The 26227-nt window shown below is 41.3% G+C and overlaps 2 protein-coding genes across 2 annotated transcripts in view; one reads left to right on the forward strand and one right to left on the reverse strand.

Moving 5' to 3' along the window:
- The window catches only part of LOC115169789 (DEAH (Asp-Glu-Ala-His) box helicase 9), a 31986-nt gene extending 10905 nt beyond the window's left edge, over positions 1 to 21081 (forward strand). The window contains exons 7-28 of the mRNA XM_029725737.1: positions 1250 to 1296; positions 1499 to 1635; positions 1810 to 1899; positions 2051 to 2212; positions 2387 to 2464; positions 7271 to 7462; positions 7696 to 7837; positions 7979 to 8061; positions 8229 to 8385; positions 8497 to 8594; positions 8710 to 8923; positions 9113 to 9207; positions 9288 to 9361; positions 9476 to 9628; positions 13039 to 13199; positions 13312 to 13423; positions 13585 to 13746; positions 16950 to 17077; positions 19245 to 19474; positions 19662 to 19777; positions 19927 to 20127; positions 20437 to 21081. Of these exons, the coding sequence (XP_029581597.1) occupies positions 1250 to 1296; positions 1499 to 1635; positions 1810 to 1899; positions 2051 to 2212; positions 2387 to 2464; positions 7271 to 7462; positions 7696 to 7837; positions 7979 to 8061; positions 8229 to 8385; positions 8497 to 8594; positions 8710 to 8923; positions 9113 to 9207; positions 9288 to 9361; positions 9476 to 9628; positions 13039 to 13199; positions 13312 to 13423; positions 13585 to 13746; positions 16950 to 17077; positions 19245 to 19474; positions 19662 to 19777; positions 19927 to 20127; positions 20437 to 20773 (3169 nt within the window). The 3' untranslated portion in view covers positions 20774 to 21081. The remainder of the gene's footprint in view (positions 1 to 1249; positions 1297 to 1498; positions 1636 to 1809; positions 1900 to 2050; positions 2213 to 2386; positions 2465 to 7270; positions 7463 to 7695; positions 7838 to 7978; positions 8062 to 8228; positions 8386 to 8496; positions 8595 to 8709; positions 8924 to 9112; positions 9208 to 9287; positions 9362 to 9475; positions 9629 to 13038; positions 13200 to 13311; positions 13424 to 13584; positions 13747 to 16949; positions 17078 to 19244; positions 19475 to 19661; positions 19778 to 19926; positions 20128 to 20436) is intronic.
- A 32-nt stretch (positions 21082 to 21113) lies between these two features.
- Positions 21114 to 25847, reverse strand: LOC115169790 (testicular spindle-associated protein SHCBP1L). The gene is made up of 10 exons (XM_029725738.1): positions 25441 to 25847; positions 25158 to 25307; positions 23702 to 23916; positions 23540 to 23626; positions 23202 to 23420; positions 22946 to 23051; positions 22660 to 22813; positions 22264 to 22514; positions 21973 to 22092; positions 21114 to 21622 (listed from the first exon to the last, which is right to left on the reverse strand). Exons 1-10 carry the CDS (start codon positions 25813 to 25815, stop codon positions 21365 to 21367), a joined length of 1935 nt encoding a protein of 644 aa, XP_029581598.1. The 5' UTR covers positions 25816 to 25847; the 3' UTR covers positions 21114 to 21364.
- Between the last annotated feature and the right edge of the window lie 380 nt (positions 25848 to 26227).

Consider the following 26227-nt stretch of genomic DNA (forward strand, 5'->3'; position numbering starts at 1 on the left):
TAGTTTATCAGGAATATTGCTCCAAAGCATTCATGACAAACCGAAGAGCTGAGCCTTGCCTGTAGACATACAGGTAACTGCCAAAATAAAGTGAACACGAGTAAATGAGGGATACAAAGTATATTGAAGCAGGTAATTCCACACAGGTGTGGTTCCTGAATTACTTAAGCAATTAACATCCCATCATGCTTAGTGTCATGTTTAAAAATGCCCAGTTGCCATTTTTTTGGGTTACCATGGCAAGAAGAAGCAACCTCAGTGACTTTGGAAGAAGGGTCTCAAAGGAGCATAGGAGGTTTAAAGGGTGTTTGTCTTGGTCACCGGATCGCAACCCATTTGAACACTTATTTGAGATTCTGGAGCGGTGCCTGAGACAGCGTTTTCCATCAACAAAACACCTAATAATGGATTTTCTTGTGGAAGAATCCCTCCAATAGAGTTCCATACGCTTGTGGAATCTATGCCAAGGCACATTGAAGCTGTTCTGTCGACTCGTGGTCCCACGCCCTATTAACATTTACGTCATTATTAAGACACTTTATGTTGGTGTTTCCTTTATTTTGGCAGTTACCTGTACATTTAGTTATGGGGACTGCATGTTTTTCTGCTGGACTTATATGGAGACAGAGCCCTCCTGGGTGTGCGGTTAACACCTGAGAGGTCTCGGTTAACTTTTCTCAAGTCATTTTGGAGCTATTTATACCTCAACCATAGAGATCCTGTAATCCCATAATTAATTATATGATCTCTGACCTTAACCAATACCTTACTAGTACAATATGGATTATATTTTAATTTAACTGGACTCGGTCAGTAATTCTGAATGTGAATAGTAGTGGAGATGTGATGCCAGAATTCACAACCTACCTTGTCAAGACATGTGACATCCTTTAGGCTGCACTAAAGTTGTTATATGGTTACATCCACAATGGGGGATGGAATGGGCAGATTATTGTGTGGTTTTGATTTCTGGTGTCACTTGTTCCACTAGGGATGGGGCAGTGGCTGAGGTGATAAAGTTGATTGTTGATTGAAGTCTGGCAGAAAAACATACTGGCTCCCCCAAGGGCAAGGGTTATCATCAGACTGGACAATAGGCTTCTCAAGCTCAGAGGTCAGTTGGTCCAATGATTGATACATGTTTTATCTACTGTAAAAACACGAGTTACACATTATTCTGATTTTTCATAGAAAGTGAATTAGGCTTAGTAACATTATGGATGATGGTGTTTTTTTGCTTCTACTTCAGGAGCTTTATTGCTGAGATGCAGTTATTTGTAAGACAGCTTGGTAGAAGTAAGTACAAACTTTTCATTGAACACAAACTGAATTGTCTATCAGATGTAAAATGCTTTGTTTACATTTTTGAAGATGCGTCAGATGTTAGATTTTTCCAAATTCAGGAGAAATGTAACACTGACAACCTAGCTTAGTAGCTTTCTGGAGACAACAAATATGTGACTTCAGAATAAGAAATACATTTTCATTTGTTTTGTAGAGATAATTGCCCGTGAGCATGGCTCTAACAAGAAGCTTGCGGCCCAGTCCTCTGCGCTGTCTATCGTCCGTCAACTTTACCATCTAGGTGTCATTGAGCCTTATTCTGGCGTTACTAAGAAGAAAGAGGGGGAAATTGTAAGTAACGTGTTTTACTGCTGATAAAATATTGAGTTATTACATTGATTTATTAATGACATGGTCTTAATGTTGTATGCTTTGTTTGTTCACCTTATTTTATATGTCTCAAGGTTAGAACTAAGTATGCAGCAAGTCTTTTTAACGTACGGTTGAACCTTGGTGTCTTCACAGTTGGAAGCTTTTGAGGTGAATGTGGTGGATGATCTGCAACATCAGCTGCAGAGTATGGCCCAAGATCTGGGTGTTGTAATTCCACCTCCAGTAAGTCTAATTTATATGAGGACATTTATTAACCTTTATACAGTTTCAATTAGTGTGTCCAGTTACACAAAAGCAATTACATTTACATTTAAGGAATGTACTTTGTGATTTAATATGAGGATTACGAGTTAAACCTTTTTCCTGTCCCCAGCCACCTGATCCAAGTACTCCAGTGTCTTTGGTCCAAGGGAAGATGGCTGTGTTTGAGCCCTCCCAGAGACAGAGCATGGCCGGGGTGGTGCCCTGGTCCCCTCCGCAAGTCAACTGGAACCCCTGGACCAGCAGCAATATTGACGATGGACCACTAGCATTTGTGAGTCAAAGACTTGTTTCTAGCTGTACATTTACTAAAAGAAATGCAACAATATATCTGTGTTTTCTACTGTTATTCTCTTCATAATCTGACCTTTCTCAAAACTAAAGCAGTCTATTTTGTTATGGTAGGCTGTCCATCTTATCTAAAAGTATCATTTACGTTTCCCCGTAGTGCACCCCAGAGCAAATCAGCACTGACCTCCATCATGAGCTGACTTATCAATTGGAACAAGATCAAAGCTTACAGAAGGTATGTTGTTGCCCTCACTTAACTGCGATTGAGTTATTCCTAATGAAAACGGGACAAAAACACACCCTGTTTTGGGGGATTTTGACATTTTATCCTTAGAATGGCTCTTTGGAAGTAGAATTGTTGACACGTATTTGATATTTGTATCTTAAAGCATAATTGAGAAATAATGAATTGAATTTGGAATATTTGTACATTTTGGCTGTACCTAGGCCTCCTTTAAGACTCCATAATGTTTCATATATGTAGGTGCTACAAAGCAAAAATTGGTGTCATATGAAGCTTTACCGCTTTCCCTGTAATATTTAGATTTACAAAAAAACAATTTGCATTTAAAGGTGCAATATGCTGAAATCGCTCTGCCATTTCCTGGTTGCTAAAATGCTAATAGTTTGCGTAATTTCAGTTTGACATAACAATCAATATATTGTAGAGAATCATTGTACCATCTAAACTGGTGAAATGTCTTTTCAATAACCAAAAATATTGTATTTTTTGGCTTGTTTGAAGCTGGTGTACAAAATCAAAAGTAAAAGATGCAAAAAAGAAACTTATGAATGGAGAGAGCGCACATAGAACAGATCTACCGCTTCTAAGATTGGCTTTCAACCAGAATGACAGATCCACAACTCACATATCTATATAAATTTGGTCGGGTCGCCCAAAAAGGTAAGTATTCAGACCCCTTTACTTTTTCCACATTTTGTTACGTTACAGCCTTATTCTAAAATGAATTAAATAAATAAAAATCTTTAGCAATCTACACACAATACCCCATATTGACAAAGCGAAAACAGGTTTTTAGAAATGTTTACAAATTTATAAAATGTAAAAAACTATACCTTATTTACATAAGTATTCGGACCCTTTGCTATGAGACTCAAAATTGAGCTCGGGTGCATCCTGTTGTCATTGACTTGTCATCGGAATGTTTCTACAACTTGATTGGTATCCACCTGTGGTAAATTCAATTTATTGGACATGATTTGGAAAGGCACACACCTATCAATAGAAGGTCCCACAGTTGACAGTGCATGTCAGAGCAAAAACAAAGCAATGAGGTCGAAGGAGTTGTCCGTAGAACTCCGAGACAGGATTGTGTCAAGGCACAGATCTGGGGAAGGGTACAAAAAAATTGGCTAGCATTGAATGTCCCCAGGAACACAGTAGCCTCCATCATTCTTAAATGGACCACCAAGACTCTTCCTAGAGCTGGTCACGCGGCCAAACTGAGCAGTCAGGGGAGAAGGGCCTTGGTAAGGGAGGTGACCAAGAACCTGATGGTCACACTGACAGAGTTCCTCTGTGGAGATGGGAGAACCTTCCAGAAGGACAACCATCTCTGCCGCTCTTCACTAATCAGGCCTTCATGGTAGAGTGGTCAGACGGAAACCACTCCTCAGTAAAAGGCAAATGAAAGCCCACTTGGAGTTTGCCAAAAGGCACCTGAAGATTCTCAGACCATGAGAAACAAGATTCTCTGGTCTGATGAAACCAAGATTGAACTCTTTGGCCTGAATGCCAAGCGTCACGTCTGGAGGGAACATGGCACCTTCCCTATGATGAAGCATGGTGGTGGCAGCATCATGTTGTGGGGATTTATTTCAGCGGACTGGGAGACTAGTCAGGATTGAGGGAAAGATGAACGGAGCAAAGTATAGAGAGATCCTGGATGAAAACCTACTCCAGAGCGCTCAGGACCTCCCGACTGAGGCGAAGGTTCACCTTCCAACAGGGCAACAACCCTAAGCACACAGCCAAGACAATGCAGGAGTGGCTTCGGGACAAGTGTCTGAATGTGCTTGAGTGGCCCAGCCAGAGCCCGGACTTGAACCCGATCGAACATCTCTGGAGAGACCTAAATATAGCTGTGCAGCAACGCTCCCCATCCAACCTGACAGCTTGAGAGGATCTGCAGAGAAGGGGAGAAACTCCTCAAATACAGGTGTGCCAAGCTTGTAGTGTCATACCCAAGAAGATTTGAGGCTGTTATCGTTGCCAAAGGTGCTTCAACAAAGTGCTGAGTAAATGGTCTGAATGCTTACAGTGAGGGGGAAAAGTATTTGATCCCCTGCTGATTTTGTACGTTTGCCCACTGACAAAGAAATAATCAGTCTATCATTTTAATGGTAGGTTTATTTGAACAGTGAGAGACAGAATAACAACAAAAACATCCAGAAAAACGCATGTCAAAAATGTTATAAATTGATTTGCATTTTAATGAGGGACATAAGTATTTGACCCCTCTGCAAAACATTACTTAGTACTTGGTGGCAGAAAGATTTCTGGCTCCCAGGTGTCTTTTATACAGGTAACAAGCTGAGATTAGGAGCACTCCCTTTAAGAGTGTGCTCCTAATTTTATCCTTAAAATCCACAAAAGCAATCAATCAATCAATCAGATTCCAAACTCTCCACCATGGTCAAGATGAAAGAGCTCTCCAAGGATGTCAGGGACAAGATTGCAGACCTACACAAGGCTGGAATGGGCTACAAGACCATTGCCAAGCAGCTTGGTGAGAAGGTGACAACAGTTGGTGCGATTATTCTCAAATGGAAGAAACACAAAAGAACTGTCACTCTCCCTCAGCCTGGGGCTCCATGCAAGATCTCACCTCGTGGAGTTGCAATGATCATGAGAACGGTGAGGAATCAGCCCAGAACTACACGGGAGGTTCTTGTCGATGATCTCAAGGCAGCTGGGACCATTGTCACCAAGAAAACAATTGGTAACACATTACGCCGTGAAGGACTGAAATCCTGCAGCGCCCGCAAGGTTCCCCTGCTCAAGAAAGCGCATATACATGCCCGTCTGAAGTTTGCCAATGAACATCTGAATGATTCAGAGGACAACTGGGTGAAAGTGTTGTGGTCAGATGAGACCAAAATGGAGCTCTTTGGCATCAACTCAACTCGTCGTGTTTGGAGGAGGAGGAATGCTGCCAATGACCCCAAGAACACCATCCCCACCGTCAAACATGGAGATGGAAACATTATGCTTTGGGGGTGTTTTTCTGCTAAGGGGACAGTACAACTTCACCGCATCAAAGGGACGATGGACGGGGCCACGTACCGTCAAATCTTGGGTGAGAACCTCCTTCCCTCAGCCAGGGCATTGAAAATGGGTTGTGGGTGGCTATTCCAGCATGACAATGACCCAAAACACACGGCCAAGGCAACAAAGGAGTGGCTCAAGAAGAAGCACATTAAGGTCCTGGAGTGGCCTAGCCAGTCTCCAGACCTTAATCCCATAGAAAATCTGTGGAGGGAGCTGAAGGTTCGAGTTGCCAAACGTCAGCCTCGAAACCTTAATGACTTGGAGAAGATCTGCAAAGAGGAGTGGGACAAAATCCCTCCTGAGATGTGTGCAAACCTGGTGGCCAACTACAAGAAACGTCTGACCTCTGATTGCCAACAAGGGTTTTGCCACCAAGTACTATGTCATGTTTTGCAGAGGGGTCAAATACTTATTTCCCTCATTAAAATGCAAATCAGTTTATAACATTTTTGACATGTGTTTTACTGGATTTCTTTGTTATTCTGTCTCTCACTGTTCAAATAAACCTACCATTTAAAATGATAGACTGATCATTTCTTTGTCAGTGGGCAAACGTACAAAATCAGCAGGGGATCAAATACTTTTTTCCCTCACTGTATGTAAATGTGATTTCTTTTATAATTTAAAAAATATATATAAATTAGCAAAAATGTCTAAACCTGTTTTTGCTTTGTCATTATGGGGTATTGTGTGTAAATTGATGACAGGAAAAAGCAACGTGATAATTTTTAGAATAAGGCTGTAACCTAATTTTTTTTTTAACAAATCAAGGGGTCTGAATACTTTCCGAAAGCACTGTACCTATTGCAGCTTTAATTTATGAATATTGAAAAATAAAACATGAATATTCAAAATATACCATTTCTGATTGAGCTAATTGTTCAATATATTCTTGAGCATACTATATTCTACTGGCATATCAAAGTTCCAGAGTGGGATCTCTGATACTTTTAGAGTTATGATCCAATTAGTAAACATTACCAACAGAGTGAATGTGAAATTGATTCAAAATGGTCACCCTTTGCTGGTGATTTGCAGGATGAAGACTGATGCAAGTACTATGAGGGGTGTGATTGGTTACATTGCTTACTATGCCAGTTTCTCTGTATACAATTAGCCATAACATTAAAACTATCAGAGATCCCGCTCTGGTACTTTGATATGCCAATAGTCGGCGGCATGTGCAAGGCCAAAATATCACAAATATTCCAACTTCAATTAATAATGTATTAATATGCTTTTAGATAAATTGTAAAATATATGTCAACAATCCTTCCTTCAAATGACAATTCTATGGATCAAATCAGAAAAAAGTTGGAATTTTTTGGTCTGGTTTCGTGAGGAATCACTCAATTATCTTGAGTTAGTGTTAAATTATGTCCTGTTATCAGTCCCTCCAGGATTCCTGGTTTCTGTGATCACATGTTTTTGTGTGCCAAATCAACTATTCCCTGCATATTATGCGAGAGCTTGCAAATTTGACCAATCACCACACTTTTTCTACATAAAACAGTCAAATCATCGCAATATTATCACATAACTGACCCACCACCGCAGTACAAAAAGAGGGCTCACAATTTCAACATTTCCCGCATATGGTTCAATCAAGCCACATGTCAACAATCCTTTTCCCACATCGGCACATTTTTGTGACAAATTGGACAATCGTTGTATATTGCTATGCAAAATATCAGAATTTTGCATGGGACTGTGTTATGTCTGACTGACATGCGAAAACGTGTCTCCTAGGTCATTGGGGAGCGAGACGGGCTTCCAGTGAAGAACTTTGAGGAGGAGATAATGACTGCCGTTCAGGGCAGCTCAGTGGTGATCATTCGAGGGGCGACCGGCTGTGGCAAAACCACCCAGGTTCCTCAGTACATCCTGGATCAGTTCATCAAGAGTGGGAGGGCGTCCGAGTGTAACATTATTGTAACCCAGGTAAGACTCGAAATTAAATATTCATGTATTTGAAGATTTTCCTTGCTTGTGATGGGATAATGCCTTTGTTGTCCAATTGGGAAATGTTGTTTGTGGCGTTGTGTGAACGTTAAGACATTACAGACAAACACAGGTCCAGGACATGGACTGTTATATACAAGATAAATAGAATATTAAAGTGCAGATATCTGAATGACTGCTATTTCACGGTAACCCCTTCCCTTCTTCGTCAGCCCCGGCGTATCAGTGCAGTGTCTGTGGCAGAGCGCGTTTCCTACGAGAGAGGAGAGGATGTTGGTAAGAGCTGTGGGTACAGCGTCCGCTTTGAATCCATCCTCCCACGACCCCATGCCAGCATCATGTTTTGCACTGTCGGTAAGGGTCTCTTATTTTCATTTGTTATTCATACTTTAGGTGTTTTATGTAGCTAATACAACTGGGGTTAAGAATAGCAGAAGACACATGGAATTGTATTGATAATATATAGCATAATTTGGTGTATTGCTCTATTTCCAGGTGTGTTACTGCGGAAGCTGGAAGCAGGTATTCGCGGGATCAGCCATGTGATTGTGGATGAAATCCACGAGAGAGACATCAATGTATGTATATCTGATGACCCCCTCGCCAAATCTGGACTAAAAAGCACTCTCAATGGAGCGTCTCAATTGAGAATGGTTTGTAGTCCAGGACTAGGCTTAATCTGTGTCTGGGAAATCAGCCCTCGGTGTACTAAAGTAAGTAATGTTTACTTTTTTGCTCTTCCCAGACTGACTTCCTCATGGTGGTGCTGAGGGACGTGGTCCAGACCTACCCAGAGGTCCGCATCATCCTTATGTCTGCCACCATCGACACCACCATGTTCAGAGAGTACTTCTTCAACTGCCCTGTCATCGAGGTGTTCGGCCGCACATTCCCAGTACAAGGTAAGAGCTCAGTCAAATGGAGCTCGCAAACTTTCTTAAATCATCTAACCTTCATATTGTCCATTTTATGGGCTTGTAATGGATAGCTATGAAGGGTTGTATCTTTTTCAGAGTACTTTTTGGAAGATTGCATTCAGATGACGCATTTCATTCCACCTCCGAGTGATAGAAAGAGGAAGGACAAGGATGAGGAAGGAGGAGATGAAGAGGTATGGGATAGTACTTTGTCGGTCATAAGCACAGAGAACCATTTCATTTGACCACTGTTTGTTGTTTTTCGGAAGTGTGTTCTATGTGTATGTTTCTTCCTCTTGTTTGTCACAGGCCAACTGTAATGTGATATGTGGGCCAGAGTACACCCCAGAGACTAAGCGCTCCATGGCCCAGATGAATGAGAAGGAGACTCCCTTTGAGCTGGTGGAGGCCCTGCTGAAGTACATCGAGACCCTCCAGGTGGCCGGGGCCGTGCTTGTCTTCCTGCCCGGCTGGAACCTCATCTACTCCATGCAGAAACACCTGGAGATGAACCCACACTTTGGTGTGTGGTCTCAATACTAATCACTGGTTCTCCCATAGAAAAACTGTTGGTCAAAGTATTTGGATTGATGTCAACAAATGCATTGTTTTCATTTTAGTCGCAAATCACCCAAGTTTCTGCCATAGAAATGCTGTTGATTGTAATTGTAATGACACCAGTAAATTGACTTTTTAATTTTGTTTCACCCAGGGAGTCAACGGTACCTGATTCTGCCTCTCCACTCTCAGATCCCCAGAGAGGAGCAGAGGAGGGTATTTGAGCCTGTACCTGAAAACATCACCAAGGTCAGTCAGTCAGGGTCTTAGGGTTTTTCCTGTAAAGGTTTATAATGATTTATCTGTTGTTTATATTTTATCCTTTTCAGGTGATCTTATCAACAAACATTGCAGAGACCAGTATTACCATCAATGATGTAGTATATGTCATCGACTCTTGCAAGTAAGTTTCTCACTTGATATACTGTACTTTTAAATTATGTCTTAGTTACATTAATTATCATTGCATGGGAGTGTAGCTACTAATGACCACCAATTATTTTGTGTTTTCTTTAAGGCAGAAAGTGAAACTGTTCACGTCTCACAACAACATGACCAACTACGCCACGGTCTGGGGCTCCAAGACCAACCTGGAGCAGAGGAAGGGTCGCGCCGGCCGCGTCCGGGCTGGCTTCTGCTTCCATCTGTGTAGCAGAGCACGCTTCGACAAGTAAGTCTCTGGGCCCCGTTGCATAAAACATCTTAAAGGTGCAATATGCAGAAATCGCTCTGCCATTTCCTGGTTGCTAAAATTCTAATATTTAGCCTAATTTCAGTCAGTGACAAAACAACTGTAGAGAATCATTGTCTAAAACTGCTGTGAAATATATTTTCTATAACCAAAAATATTGTATTTTCAGCTGGTGTACAAAGCCAAAAGTAAAAGACGCAGAACAAGCCTTAATCCAACCACGTCCGATTTCAAAACGGCTTTACGGTGAAAGCATAACATTAGATTATGTTAGTGCCTAAACAAGAAAAACCACACAGCCATTTTCCAAGCAAGGAGAGGCGTCACAAATACAGCTAAAATGAATCACTAACCTTTGATCTTCATCAGATGACACTCCCAGGACTCAATGTTACACAATACATGTATGTTTTGTTCGATAAAGTTCATATTTATATCCATAAACCCCATTTTACATTGGCGCGTGATGTTCAGAAAATGTATTGCCTCCAAAACTTCCGGTCAATGAGCACATCAATTTACAAAAATACTCATCATTAACGTTGATAAGATTTACAACAGTTATTGAATGAATTATAGATACACTTCTCCTTAATGCAACTGCTGTGTCAGATTTCAAAATAGCTTTACGGCGAAAGCACATTGTTCAATATTCTGAGTACAGAGCTCAGCCTTCAAAGTTCTGGAGTCAACAAAACTCAGAAATAGTATTATAAATCTTCAATTACCTTTGCTGATCTTTGTCGGAATGCACTCCCAGGACTCCCACTTCCACAAATGTTTGTTTTGTTCGATAAACTCCATATTTATGTCCAAATACCTCCTTTTGTTCGCGCGTTCAGATCACTATCCAAAGGCAAAATGCGTATGCGCTAACCAGAGACAAAGTCAAAATGTTCCATTACCGTTCGTAGAAACATGTCAAGCGATGTTTACAATCAATCCTTAGGGTCTTTTTAACATAAATCTTCGATAATATTCCAACCGGACAATAGCGTATTCATTACAGGGGAAAAAGAAGGAACGGCGTGCCTGCGCAGTAAACAACTCGTTGGTCTCAGGCTTGAGACAGCTCTTATTCTCTCCCCAGTAACAGTAGAAGCATGAAACCAGGTTCTAAAGACTGTTGACATCTAGTGGAAGCCTTAGGAAGTGCAAAATGACCCCACAGACACTGTAGTTTGGCTAGGCAATCAATTGAAAAACTACAAACCACTTCCTGGTTGGATTTCTTCTCAGGTTTTTGCCTGCCATATGAGTTCTGTTATACTCACAGACATCATTCAAACAGTTTTAGAAACTTCTGAGTGTTTTCTATCCAAATCTACTAAAAATATGCATATCCTACCTTCTGGGCCCGAGTAGCAGGCAGTTTAATTTGGGCACGTTATTCATCTGAATTTCCGAATACTGCCCCCTTTCACCAAGAAGTTTTAAGAACGGGAAACACAGAAATATTTCACATGGAACATATCTACCGCTTCTTAGACTTGCTTTTAATGAGAATGACAAATCTATAACTCACATTTCTATGTGTGTTTGCTTGAGTCTTCTTGGTTATGAAGCTACAAGCTTGGCACACCTGTATTTGAGGAGTTTTCTCTCATTCTTCTCAGCAGATCCTCTCAAGCTCTGTCAGGTTGGATAGGGAGCGACGCCGCACAGCTATTTTCAGGTCTCTCCAGAGATGTTTGATCAAGTTCAAGTCCGGGCTCTGGCTGGGCCACTCAAGGACATTCAGACACTTGTCCCGAAGCCACTCCTGCATTGTCTTGGCTCTGTGCTTAGGGTCATTGTCCTGTTGGAAGGTGAACCTTCGTCCCAGTCGGAGGTCCTGAGCGTTCTGGTGCAGGTTTTCGTCAAAGATCTCTGTACTTTGCTCTGTTCATCTTTCCCTTGTTCCTGACTAGTCTCCCAGGCCCTGCCGCTGAAAAACATCCCCACAGCATGATGCTGCCACCACCATGCTTCACCATAGGGATGGTGCCAGGTTTCCACCAGACATGACGCTTGGCATTCTGGCCAGAGAGTTCAATCTTGGTTTCATCAGACCAGAGAATCCTGTTCACCTCCCTGACCAAGGCCCTTCTCCCCCGATTGCTCAGTTTGGCCGGGCGGCCAGCTGTAGGAAGAGTCTTGGTGGTTCTAAACTTTTTTCATTTAGGAATGATGGAGGCCACTGTGTTCTTGGACCATCAAAACTGCAGACATTTTTTTGTACCCTTTTCCAGATCTATGCCTCAACACAATCCTGTCTCGGAGATCTACGGACAATTCCTTCGACCTCATGGCTTGGTTTTTATCTGACATGCATTGTCAATTGTGGGACCTTAGACGTGTGTGCCTTTCCAAATCATGGCCAATCAATTGAATTTACCACAGGTGGACACCAATCACGTTGTAGAAACACCTCAAGGATGATCAATGGAAACAGGATGCACCAGAGCTCAATTTTGAGTCTCATAGCAAAGGGTCTGAATACTTATGTAAAAAGGTATTTCATTTAAAAAATGTTAAAGAATTATTAGCAACAATATCTAAGAACATGTTTTCGCTTTGTCATTATGGGGTATTGTGAGTAGATTGCTGAGGAAATGTTTTTATTTAATCAATTTTAGAATAAGGCTGAAACGTAACAATGTGGAAAAAGTCAAGTGGTCTGAATACTTTCCGAAGGAACTGTGTCTTTACATAAGCACAACAGGACTGCAAGAAACAGCTCGGAATGTCTGACTGAAGTACGGCACATACGTACCTTTTGTTTCTAAATTACTCGTGTTTGAATTTTTAATAAAATGCAGGACATAATTGTTTGGTTGCAGGACAATGGGCCAGAATGTGGTACTCTACTGCACAATTCGGGGCATGTGGTCACCCAAACTGTATAGCCTCAAAACATGGTTAAAGCTATAATGTTCATATCATGTATGGTCAGTACATGCATCCATAGCTCTCTCCATGAATTTGAGTGTGTTTACATTTCTCCAGTCCCATCCCTCAGCTTTTTACCAAAACACAGGCGGTGTGATGGTTTGTTTCAATTAGTATTCTAGCTTTAACTTTTTCACTTAATTTAAGGGGAAAATTAACTTAAGATGTTTTATGCAACTGGGCCCTGACCTCAACCCTCATTAGCGTTGAAGAGGTGCCAAACTTCTGTACCCATATTCAAAAAGCTGAGTGCTGATCTCGGATCAGGTCCGTGTAATTTTATGAATTATGATACAAAAGGCAAAACTGGTCTTAGATCAGCACTACTACTCTGAGATGCTATATGAATATAAACTCTGTTTTTTCCCTCTTACCCTTTTATGTCAAAACTGAGTTTGATATTGAATTACACAAGTGATGAATGTGTGCTTCTGTTTCTACCCTTTTCTTCATCCCAGACTGGAGACCCATATGACCCCTGAGATATTCCGTACTCCTCTCCACGAGGTAGCCCTGAGCATCAAGCTGCTGAGACTAGGAGCCATTGGCCATTTCCTTTCCAAGGCCATCGAACCCCCTCCCCTGGACGCGGTTATAGAGGCAGAACACACACTGAGAGGTTAGTTGTTTTTAGCTTTAACAGATTTGTTTTGTCCTCGAATGTTCTAGTAAACATTACCAACCACCTTGAATAGGGTTGGCATTTACAATTCCTTGATATATTTCACTAGAACTGGATGCTTTGGACACAAACGATGAGTTGACTCCGCTTGGTCGGATCCTTGCAAAGCTTCCAATCGAGCCGCGTCTGGGGAAGATGATGATTATGGGCTGCATTTTCAAGTGAGTGCTGCATCGGAAATCATGCATGCATTTTGTAAAATCCTTCCCTAAATTACTATCCTTAAGATACTGTTCCATATTGACTCATCTCTATACACAGTTTCATATTTACAACTAGAAATCATTTAAATAGTTGGTGCTTTCTTTGCTCTGCTTCCTAGTGTTGGAGATGCGGTGTGCACGATCTCAGCAGCCTCCTGCTTCCCAGAGCCCTTCATCAATGATGGCAAGCGCTTGGGCTATGTGCACCGCAACTTTGCTGGCACCCGCTTCTCAGACCACGTGGCCCTTCTGTCAGTCTTCCAGGCTTGGGACGATGTGAGGTGAGTCCAGGCTTCATAGAAACATGCAACATGTACATCTAGGGGCGGCAGGTAGCCTAGTGGTTAGAGCGTTGGGCCAGTAACCGAATGGTTGCAAGATCGAATCCCCGAGCAGACAAGGTAAAAATCTGTCGTTCTGCCCCTGAACAAGGCAGTTAACCCACTGTTCCTAGGCTGTCATTGAAAATAAGAATTTGTTCTTAACCTCTATGGGACCGGCGGGGCGAATTCGTCCCACCTACGTAACAGCCAGTGTAATCCTGTGGCGCGATTTTCAAAACGTTTGAAATGCTATTACTTCAATTTCTCAAACATATGACTATTTTACAGCTATTTAAAGACTCGTTAATCTAACCACACTGTCCGATTTCAAAAAGGCTTTACAACGAAAGCAAAACATTAGATTATGTCAGCAGAGTACCCAGCCAGAAATAATCAGACACCCATTTTTCAAGCTAGCATATAATGTCACAAAAACCCAAACCACAGCTAAATGCAGCACTAACCTTTGATGATCTTCATCAGATGACACACCTAGGACATTATGTTATACAATACATGCATGTCTGTTCAATCAAGTTCATATTTATATCAAAAACCAGCTTTTTACATTAGCATGTGACGTTCAGAAAAAGCATACCCCCTGCAAACTTCCGGGGAATTTACTAACAATTTACTAAATTACTCACGATAAACGTTCACAAAAAGCATAACAATTATTTTAAGAATTATAGATACATTACTCCTCTATGCACTCGATATGTCCGATTTTAAAATAGCTTTTCGGATGAAGCACATTTTGCAATATTCTAAGTAGATAGCCCGGCATCACGGGCTAGCTATTTAGACACCCACCCAGTTTAGCCTTCACCAAAATCACATTTCCTATAAGAAAAATGGTCTTACCTTTCCTGTTCTTCATCAGAATGCACTCCCAGGACTTCTACTTCAATAACAAATGTAGGTTTGGTCCCAAATAATCCATCGTTATGTTCCATCAGCGACGTTTTGTTCGTGCGTTCTAGACACTATCAGAATGGTAAATCACGGTCTGGCGCATGGCGCATAACGTGACAAAAAAATTCTAAATATTCCATTACCGTATTTCGAAGCATGTCAACCGCTGTTTAAAATCAATTTTTATGCCATTATTCTCGTAAAAAAGCGATAATATTCCGACCGGGAATCTGCAATTAGCTAAACAGCCGAAGGAAAATACTGCACGGGGTCGAATCGGGCACGCGCCTAATTCCATTGTCCTCTGATGGGCCACTTGGAAAAGGCGATAATGTGTTTCAGCCTGAGGCTGCCTCGTCATCGTTCATGTTTTTCCCGGGCTCTGTGAGCCTATTGGAGCCGTAGGAAATGTCACGTTACAGCTAAGATCCTGACTCTTCAATAAACAGAGACAAGAAGAACGACTCCTTGCCAGACAGGCTACTAACTGCATGAAACCTTCTCAGGTTTTTGCCTGCCATAGGAGTTCTGTTATACTCACAGACACCATTCAAACAGTTTTAGAAACTTTAGGGTGTTTTCTATCCATATATAATAAGTATATGCATATTCTAGTTACTGGGTAGGATTAGTAACCAGATTAAATCGGGTACGTCTTTTATCCGGCCGTGTAAATACTGCCCCCTAGCCCCAACAAGTTAACCTCTCTGGGGTATGTGGGACGCCTGCGGGACACACTATTCAACAGCCAGTGAAATAGCAGGGCGCCAAATTCAAAACAACAAAAATCTCATAATTCAAATTTCTCACACATACAAGTATTACACACCATTTTAAAGATAAACTTCTCGTTAATCCAACCACAGTGTCCGATTTCAAAAAAGCTTTACGGCGAAAGCATAGCATTAGATTATGTAAGGACAGCACCAAGACAAGAATAACCGAACAGCCATTTTCCAAGCAAGGAGAGGTGTCATAAAAAACAGAAATACAGCTAAAATGAATCACTAACCATTGATCTTCATCAGATGGCACTCATGTTACACAATACATGTATGTTTTGCTCGATAAAGTTCATATTTATATCAACAAAAAAAAACATTTTACATTGGCGTGTAATGTTCAGAAATGTTTTGCCTCCCAAAACTTCTGGTGAATGAGCACATCAATTTACAGAAATACTCATCATAAACGTTGATAAAATATACAACTGTTATTCAAAGAATTATAGATACACTTCTCTTTAATGCAACCGCTGTGTCAGATTTCAAAAAAGCTTTGCAATAATCTGAGTACAGGGATGATCTTCATCGGAATGCACTCCCAGGCATCCCAGTTCCAGAATAAATGTTTGTTTTGTTCGATAAAGTTTATCTTTATGTCCAAATACCTCCATTTTGTTCGCGCGTTCAGTCGAGTAATCCAAATTCACTGTGCTCGCGCAGTAAGTTCAGACGAAAAGTCAAAAAAGTTATATTACAGTTCGTAGAAACATGTCAAACGATGTATAGAATCAATCTTTAGGATGTTTTTATCATAAATCTTCCATAATATTCCAACCGGACGATTCCTTTGTCTTCAGAAATGAAAAGGAACACACCTGACTCTCATGTGAGCGCACACGATTGAGCTCATGTCATTTTCTCAGTCATCTGACTCCATATGCTCTTATTCTCTCCCCATTCACAGTAGAAGCATGAAACAACGTTCTAAAGACTTGACATCTAGTGGAAGCCTTAGGAAGTGCAAAATGACCCCACAGACACTGTATTAGATAGGCAATCACTTTCCAGATTTCCTGTTTTTGCCTGCCATATGAGTTCTGTTATACTCACAGACATCATTCAAACAGTTGTAGAAACTTCTGAGTGTTTTCTATCCAAATCTACTAATAATATGCATATCCTACCTTCTGGGCCTGATTAGCAGGCAGTTTACCATGGCACGCTTTTCATCCGGATGTCAAAATACTGCCCCCTACCCAAGAGAGGTTAAATGAAGGTTACAAAAAAATATATAATAATTAAAAACAAACCAATCCCCTCTCATGGATTACAATTAAACAGATGCAACTGATAATTGTGGCTGATACGATTGCAGACAGAACACCGTAATGCCATTCATTGCAGTAGGAAGAGGTGTCAACTGAATGACCCATTTTTGTTTGGGAATACAATCCTGTTCTTTCTCACTACCTGGCAAATGAAGGTTATGACAGCTTGTTAACTTGTCTTTTTTTATTGTAGAATGGGAGGTGAGGATGCAGAGTCCAGATTCTGTGAACACAAGAGGCTCAACATGTCCACACTGAGGATGACCTGGGAGGCCAAAGTGCAGCTGAAGGAGATCCTCATCAACTCTGGCTTCCCTGAGGGTAATTGTTTTTACTGCGTCTCATATGACACCATTTTCCCTATAGTGCACTACCTGGTCAAAGGTAGTGCACATTATTGGGAATAGGGCAGTGGTGTAAAGTACTTAAGTAAAAAATACTTTAAAGTACTACTTAACCTCTATGGGCTAGGTGGGATGTTAGCATCCCACTCTATTCAACAGCCAGTGGAATCGCGTGGCACGATATACAAATACCTCAAAAATGCTATAACTTCAATTTCTCAAACATATGACTATTTTACACCATTTGAAAGATAAGAGTCTCGTTAATCTAACCACATTGTCCGATTTCAAAAAGGCTTTACAGCGAAAGCAAAACATTAGATTATGTTAGGAGAGTACATAGCCAAAAATAATCACACAGCCATTTTCAAAGCAAGCATATATGTCACAAAAACCAAAACCACAGCTAAATGCAGCACTAACCTTTGATGATCTTCATCAGATGACACTCCTAGGACATTGTTATACAATACATGCATGTTTTGTTCAATCAAGTTCATATATCAAAAACCAGCTTTTTACATTAGCATACATTAACTAACATACCCACCGAAAACTTCCGGTGAATTTACTAAATTACTCATCAAAAACGTTGACAAAATACATAATTATTTTAAGAATTATAGATACAGAACTCCTTTATGCAATCGCTATGTCAGATTTTAAAATGGCTTTTCGGCGAAAGCACATTTTGCAATATTCTGAGTACATAGCTCGGCCATCACAGGCTAGCTATTCAGACACCCGCCAACTTCGGGCTCACTAAACTCAGAATTACTATTAGAAAAATTGGATTACCTTTGCTGTTCTTCGTCAGAATGCACTCCCAGGACTTCTACTTCAACAACAAATGTTGTTTTGGTTCCAAATAATCCATAGTCATATCCAAATACCTCCGTTTTGTTCGTGCGTTCAGGTCACTATCCGAAGGGTAACGCGCGAGCGCATTTCGTGACAAAAAAATTCAAAATGTTCCTTTACCGTACTTAGAAGCATGTCAAGCGCTGTTTAAAATCAATTTTTATGCTATTTTTCTCGTAAAATAGCGATAATATTCCAACCGGACAACGTTGTATTCATTCAAAGAGGGAAAGAAAAAAATGGCGAGGTCTTGTGAATGCGCATCTCCAGTCTCTCTGTCACCAGGCAGTCCACTGACAAACTCTGCTGCTGTTATCTGCCCAGAGACAGGAGACGCGTCAATCCGGTTTCTGAAGGCTTTAGAGAGCCAATGGAAGCCTTAGAAAGTGTCACGTAACAGCACAGATACTGTAATTTCGATAGAGATGCAACAGAGGGACTACAAATTGTCAGACAGGCCACTTCCTGCTTGGAATCTTCTCAGGTTTTTGCCTGCCATATGAGTTCTGTTATACTCAGACACCATTCAAACAGTTTTAGAAACTTCAGAGTGTTTTCTATCCAAATCTACTAAAAATATGCATATTCTCAAGAGTAGTAACCACTTTAAACCGGGTACGTTTTTTATCCGGCCGTGAAAATACTGCCCCCTAGCCCAGACAGGTTAAGTGTTTTTTGGGGGTATCTGTACTTTACCATTTATATTTTGAATACTTTTACTCCACTACATTCCTTAACAAAATATAGTACTTTTTACTCCATACTGTTTCCCTGACACCCAAAAATACTTGTTATATTTTGAATGCTTAGTAAGACAGGAAGCTGTCCCAATTCAAGCACTTAAGAGAACAACTCTGGTCATCTCTACTGCCTCTGATCTGGGGGACTCAATAAAAACACATGCTTTGTTTGTAAATTATGTCTCAGTGTTGGAGTGTGCCCCTGGCTATCCAAGTTGTGCCGACTTGTTTGCTTAATATATGGAATTTTAAATTATTTATACAGTACTTTTGATACTTAAGTGTGTATTTTAGTAATTACATTTAACTTTTGATACTTAAGTATATTTAAAACCAAAGACTTTTAGACTTTTACTCAAGTAGTATTTTACTGTGTGACTTTTACTTGAGTCATTTTCTATTACAATTGGGTCCTTTTTCCACCACTGGAATAGGGTGCCATTTGAGACGCACTCCATGTGAACAACCCAATAGTATTGTAGTGTTGGCATAATATACAATCACGTCTGAAATAGTTTTAAAATGTTTTGGTCTTTTCATTAGAGTGCTTGATGACACAGATGTTCAATAACGTTGGACCCGACAACAACCTTGACGTGGTCATCTCTCTCCTGACGTACGGTTCCTATCCCAACGTGTGCTACCACAAGGAGAAGAGGAAGATTCTCACCACTGAGGGGCGCAATGCCCTCATCCACAAATGCTCCGTCAACTGCCCCTTCAGCAGCCAGGACATGACCTACCCATCACCGTTCTTTGTCTTTAGCGAAAAGGTAGGATCTCAAATTTAGAGGTCAATAACTACATAATATGAATATACTGGTGTATCATAGGTTGTATACCCTTTTTTTCTTGTTGTGTGAGCTAAAAGTGTCAATGTTCAGATATAAATAAATCATCATCAAATTGGTGTACAAGCTGCAAGCAACCAAATGGTTTTTTTTGTTTTTTTTTCGCCAGATCCGGACTCGAGCCATCTCAGCCAAAGGAATGACACTAGTCAGCCCACTCCAGCTGATCTTGTTTGCCTCCAAGAAAATCACATCAAACGGGGAAATCATTGAACTGGATGATTGGTGAGTGTTGCTACTATCTTTTAAAGTGGTGCAATAGTAGAAATGTATGTTTTTTTTCCTGCCTATATACCTACACTACTAAAAAGGGGGTTAGATTGAGCATGAAAATTGTGAGATCAAGCTGATAAAACCACTGTATGTATTCACAGGATCAAACTGAAGATACCGCATAACGTGGCTGGCTGCATAGCTGCTTTGAGGGCTGGAATGGAGGCACTTGTTGTTGAAGTCACCAAAGACCCTGAGTACATCAAACAGCTGGATCCCACAAACGAGCGCATGCTCAACATCATCCGCCAAATCTCCAAACCCTCCGCAGCTGGGCTTAACCTCATGGTCAACAATAAACGGTAAGATAAACACATCTCAGCTCTGGGGGGGGTTAGGAACATTTAGGATGCATCCCAAATGGCACCCGATTCCCTACATAGTGCACTGCTTTTGACCAGAGCCCTAGCAGACATAGTTTGCTAAACATCAACAAACAGGACATGCCTTACGTACTTGTAGTAGTGAAGCCATGTAGTGGTAATAATGGATTAGTTTATTCTGTGTAGATTATCAACATTTGTGCACAGTAATCTACTCCACTGGGTAATAGGACAGCATTGTGTTTTGAATACCAAATACAGCTGGTTTACATGTCTTGTCCTTATCAGTTTTGGAGATGGTCCACGTCCTCCCAAGATGGGCAGGTTTGACGGAGGAGGCGGAGGGTACCAGGGAGGAGGTGGCGGCTCCGGATACAGGGGAGGTGGCGGCTCCGGATACAGGGGAGGAGGTTACAGAGGCAGTGGAGGATACCAGGGCGGCGGCGGATACAGGGGCGGTGGTGGTTACAGAGGTGGGGGTGGTTATGGAGGGGGGAACAGGGGTGGGGGTGGTTATAGAGGGGGGAACAGGGGTGGGGGTGGTTATGGAGGGGGGAACTGGGGTGGGGGTGGTTATGGAGGGGGGAACAGGGGTGGTGAATACAGAGGGGGCCAGGGATATTAGGGCATTTGAAGGTTAGCTTTTTAGATGTTGTTCATTCCAATTCATGTTTGAGTGTTTTTGGCTTTAATGTTAGAAGTGGGTCTATGTAAGGATATTTTAGTTTTGCCTTTTGTGACCCCCCCTGAAATCAAGGTTATCTCCTGGTATTAAGCATCAAAAAACAAATAGTAATTTGTTGGAGTTTGGTTAATGGAAAATTCCAAAAGTATTTCATGTCATGAGCCTAATTTTGTCAGTGATATACAACTCATGTATGTTTCCTGCCATTACTAAGTAATAAATTCAATAAAATACAAATTTTTTCAGCAGTTCCTCTGTAAAGGTACAATAAGGAGCACAATTCATTTTGAATAACACATTTTATTGAAATGTTCATAAAGTGCACGTTTGTTTATAGGGCCAGTGCATACAAAAGCTGGGATCTTTCTGAAATGGATATGAACACATATAATCTAACACTTGAAACAAATCAATCTACCTAAAGTAGTAACATGTTACTGAGCAACAGCTACGTCCAATAAAATTGTCAGTCTGGTTACTTCAAATTGTTTTAACTATTGTGTACAACACATTTATGCTGCAATCCTAGACTCAGGAATTCACCCACATTTTGCACAGCAAGCCTATATCGCCCTTGGTGTTTGACTCCAGTTTGTTTGTGGTGATCTCCAAACTGAGTTTCTGCAGGGCCTTGGAAAGATAATCTGTCTCGTTCTTGTCCCCACTGGCTGTCTGCTCCAGGTCCTCACTCGCTTTGTACAGATTGTCAGGAACAAGAATGGTCACGCCATACCCGTGGTTATCATGAATGTGATTGTCTGTCAGCTTCAGCTGGGGCTGAGGGAGAACCTGTGAATAGAAAACAAGTTTTTCACTGATCTATCCTTGGTTTTCTACTTGAGTTGACACCAAAATAAGTGACGCTTACAGCCACCTATTTAATTAGGTCTCAGGCTCTGCTTCACTGTGCCACACTTATTACATGTACTACAATACCACTGATATTACAGATGTATTCATCATGCTGACAATCTCGGGTTCCTCCTTGATTTAAAGGCTTAAATTGATTCCTTCCCCAGAATCCACACTGTCACCTCACTGGAATTTAGTGGCATTTCCACCTGTACATTTGTGTAATATATATATTTTCCCCTCACATGGAACAGCCATAATGCTGTAACTGGAAGTACTGTATATACCTTGAGATTGATTCCACCCTGTGAACCTTTTGAGTCTTTCGCCAGCTGGTTGCTGCAGTGATGGATTTCATTCCGATGCAGCTCTGCAACGCTGCCAGGGTACAACTCCACCCCTGCACCCTGAGAGTCAATGTCAAATAAATCTGTGCTCATTTTCTAGTATGTCTTCAGAACTTTCTGTTCTATTTTGCATGTGGCCCCTTAATTTACAATTACATGGCTAAATCAACAATCAGAAACCATGTAACTCAAATACAAATCAAAAGCTATCTTTCAAAATGACAACTCTACCTTTGCACCAGAGATCTCACAGTTCTTCATGACCAGAGATGCTCCAGTCAGGACACACACTCCTGTGCCTTGACACTTCAACACGCAGTTGTCCAGGGTCAACTGTCCCGACTCCACCACAACAATGCCATCACAGGTTCCATGCTGCACCAATGTCAGGTTCATGAGCATCACCTTGGAGGCTTTGGATGCCACAAAGTTGTCATAGGATGGGTCAGAGTAGAACAGTACCTCTTTCCTTTCTCCTTCTCCTGCAGAGTATAGAACCATTGAGGCATGAAGGTCAACTAACGCTTAAGTATCACTTGTCAGGTGTTAACACAATGTTAGCTTTACTTTAACGGATATACAGATATTTTATTATGGCCATGAATATAAAAAAGTTATCGTATTTACCCTTTATGCTGATGTCGTCTGTGAGGGATGCCAGTGCAACTGCGTGGTACTCTCCTGGGAAGACCACCACCGTGTCCCCAGAGAAGCAGGAGTCCAGAGCGGCTGACAGACTGTCATGCTGCTGGATCAGAGTGTCTGCCGAGAAGTTCTTGATCTGGGGTCACAATGAAATAAAGAAGGTTTTGAAATAACTGAGAAGCTACAATATATCAAGTTAAAAACAATCATTTTCACGACAAAAAAATTACATGACTGCAGTGAATAACACCAGATTCAGCACACCAACCATGTCTGTTGTCATTATCTGGGCAACAATATGTGTCACAATCCTTCCAGATGTTCTCTGTCCCTTTCTGCGTTTGTAGATCCTTGGATAGAAGGGTCCATGGCTCCTAAAGACATTTAAATCAACACTACGGCTCATTACAAGAACTGCTGACAAAAGAACAAGATTAGTTGAGCAGCAATACTAGCTGTTTTACACTATGTCAGCATTGGTAGTTGGATGTTGAGAAAAGCTAGGACCAAAGATCATATCTTACCTGAGTCGCAGGTCTTCCCAGAACTTCAGGAGCCCACAGAGCATTGACATTTCGTAGTACTTTTTCCAGCACTCCACAGCCTCCCCTGGTAAGGCCTCCCCACGGATTTTGGTCTGGAACTTTGTCAAGTCCAGTCGTTTGCTTCGGTACTCCTCCAGGGTCTTGCGGTATCGCTCGCTGATTGGACCAGGAATGGTTCCATCCTGAATGTCATAATAACTGGAAACAAATACACCGCATAGTCCAGGTGAACATCATTCAACACAGCAGTGAAACCATATCTAATCTTTGTGGCTTGTTTTTGGTTGGCTCTGCTGAAATGCGGAGGGTATGCTTACAGCTGTATGCGTTTCTCAATGAGTCCTGCGTACTCGTCACATTCCTCCTCATCATCCCAGTCCCTCCAGAGAAAATCGTAGAAAAACCTGCAAGGAAGCATGAAGACAAAATCTGCAATTTGGATTTACACTGTATTAGAGGAGTTCCCTAATGTTATTCACCTTGCATGTTCCAGATACTCTGCAATGTTGTCTACATCAGCTCCCATCCCTTGTATGGGGTAGACATCCAAGATTGGCACAGAGTAGTCATGTTCCCTCAACACATCTTCAACCAACTCTCTTGGTAAGTTGGCAATGTTTGAGGAATATGGTTCTGCCACAGAAACGGACACTCGAAGAGGGAGGCTTTTTCCTTCGCATGGTGTACAGTTGACCTAGACAGCCAAAGTTCAGGTTTAGGAAAATGGTCAGACACTTTGCATCCCCATTATGGCAGAATTGGGGATATGGTACCGTGATCTAGACCTGGGTGCTTAGTGGTAACTTCTTGAGCCATTGTTAACAGATGTAGCTAGCTACCGGTATTTGTTTGAAACGCTAATGTTAGAGGTAGCCCCTGTCAACTAAATAATGTTAACTGTGCCTGTGGCAGTGTGGTGTTAGCAAGCTAATGATTGCTGAGCAAGCTCATTAGTATTAGCGAATGTGAGCCACATAGAAATGGAATGAATAGAACAGGTGTCCCCATTCAAGTCAATGATAGCATAATGGGTGGACTGGCAGCAGTTGAGAGTGTACCAACAGGAGAAAATCAAGAAGTAAAAGCAGAAAGTGTAGCCATCAATATGTGCTGTGATTTGATTAAACTCAACTGACATTACAAAAAATACATTCCTTTGCATGAGCCTAATCAGTTATCATTTGAATTAACATTCTACATTACCATGGAAATGATTTCATCACAATACTAGGCAGACATTTGCCATTCTATTCATTCTATTTCTATGCTGAGCCACCTGTATCTAAATATTTGAAATTGTATCTGGATGTAACAACAAAACTACTAGCGAGTAATGTCAGTAATTAAAGGTTAGTGATATCAGGGACAGCCTAAACCCTAACCCTTATGTGAAGCATCCGGTTGTCGTTTCCACTCACTACCAAATATGGTGACGAGAGGTAGCCCAGTGGGAGAAGAGGGAGCGAGATGGATTTTGGCCGACATTATGCAACATTTCTCATCGATGAAACATTTGATCTCAATACGGTTTTATGTACCCAAACTTGAATTTGTTACGAACCGAGTGGACTACGTTTAACAGATTATACCTTTTGCCAAAGAAAAAAAAAGTGCGTTTAGGAAGGCAGGGGCGAATTGAGTTACTGCACACGCGCACTTCAGAGTAGGCGTTCCCTAACGGAAATATGCAAATACATGCTACAACGCGCCAATAGGATCTCGCTAGCTAGTGCTTGGTTCTGCCCATTAATAAGACTCATTTGTTCGCTTTGGAAACGACCAGCTGTGGTCTATCTTTGGTTAGTTGTAAAAAAAATCTTTGCCTTAACCCTTAAATTACCGTAACCATTTTAATGTTGAAGTTAAATGGGTTAGGGAGTGGAACGTCCCAGTGATCCCGTATAGCAATAACCGTAATTAAATGATCTAACTTACGTCGACAAGCACACCCACGAATGGCAGGTCCCCAATATCGCAGTTTACCAACAGGACTTCTGGGGAAGTTTTCCACACTGCAGTCCAAGAGCGTTTGCTGGCAAGTTTTTCTATTATGTAGAAACTTATAGCTTCATCTGCGTCTTCTGCCTGTTAAACATGCAAATAAAACATGTGTTAGGTACTTGACTGAACATTGTTGGGTTGTCGGTCCATTAATTAGCTAACTGGGTAACTAAAGTAAGCGAACGTTATTACTAGCTAGCTAGATCTAGCGACTTACAGAACACTGGCCAATAATATGATCGCAAAACAGAGCAACACGTTCATCGTAGGTGTATGTCTTGTTGGAGATGAAGATTTGTGGCAAGACTTGGGCCTCTTTAGCATCAAATGGCTCTTCGCTATCAGGATTTGGCGCCAGAAGTTTCCTTCTCATAGGGACTTTATTCCTTACGATTTGAGGAGCGTCAGAAGGTGAACCATCATCATAGCTTGGCACCTCACTGTTTGGAATAGTACTGGTATGAGACTGGGCCTTTTCATGGGCCATCTCACTTGAGACAGGTTTTTTTAAATGTTCCTTGCTTGCTTTCTGTGCTGTTTCATCATGAAAATCTTCCAGAGGAAACAAAGGATCAGGGGCACAAGTTGCCATTGTATAAGATTTGCTAATAAAATTGATTATTTTCGAAAATAAACCTAGTTCGCTTGCTTACCGTTAGCTAAAGCCAACGACTTTTGCCGCGAGCCTGGGTTGGTTCAGATTGAAGATTTGAAAATTGAGCGCGAAACGGTCACGAGGTACTAGCAACAGCCAGAAGTAGCATGCGCCATCACAAAACGCTCAAATCAGGAGAGAACAGAATAAGTTGTGTTCACAAACTAACTATTTGATAAAGCCAAGTATACGAGTGACTCAATTGCAATTTTTCTTCTAGACTGTCTGTTTTCATGACTGAGAGATATTGTATATCAGATCTGTAATGGTTTGCAAAGATAGGTCTTTCAACCGAGGACTCCATAGAGAGCAATAGTAATGTCCTCTAAAGCCTATGGGGAAATTAATG

This window comes from Salmo trutta, chromosome 31 (assembly GCF_901001165.1).
Source record: "Salmo trutta chromosome 31, fSalTru1.1, whole genome shotgun sequence".
NCBI classification, from domain to species: Eukaryota; Metazoa; Chordata; class Actinopteri; order Salmoniformes; family Salmonidae; genus Salmo; species Salmo trutta.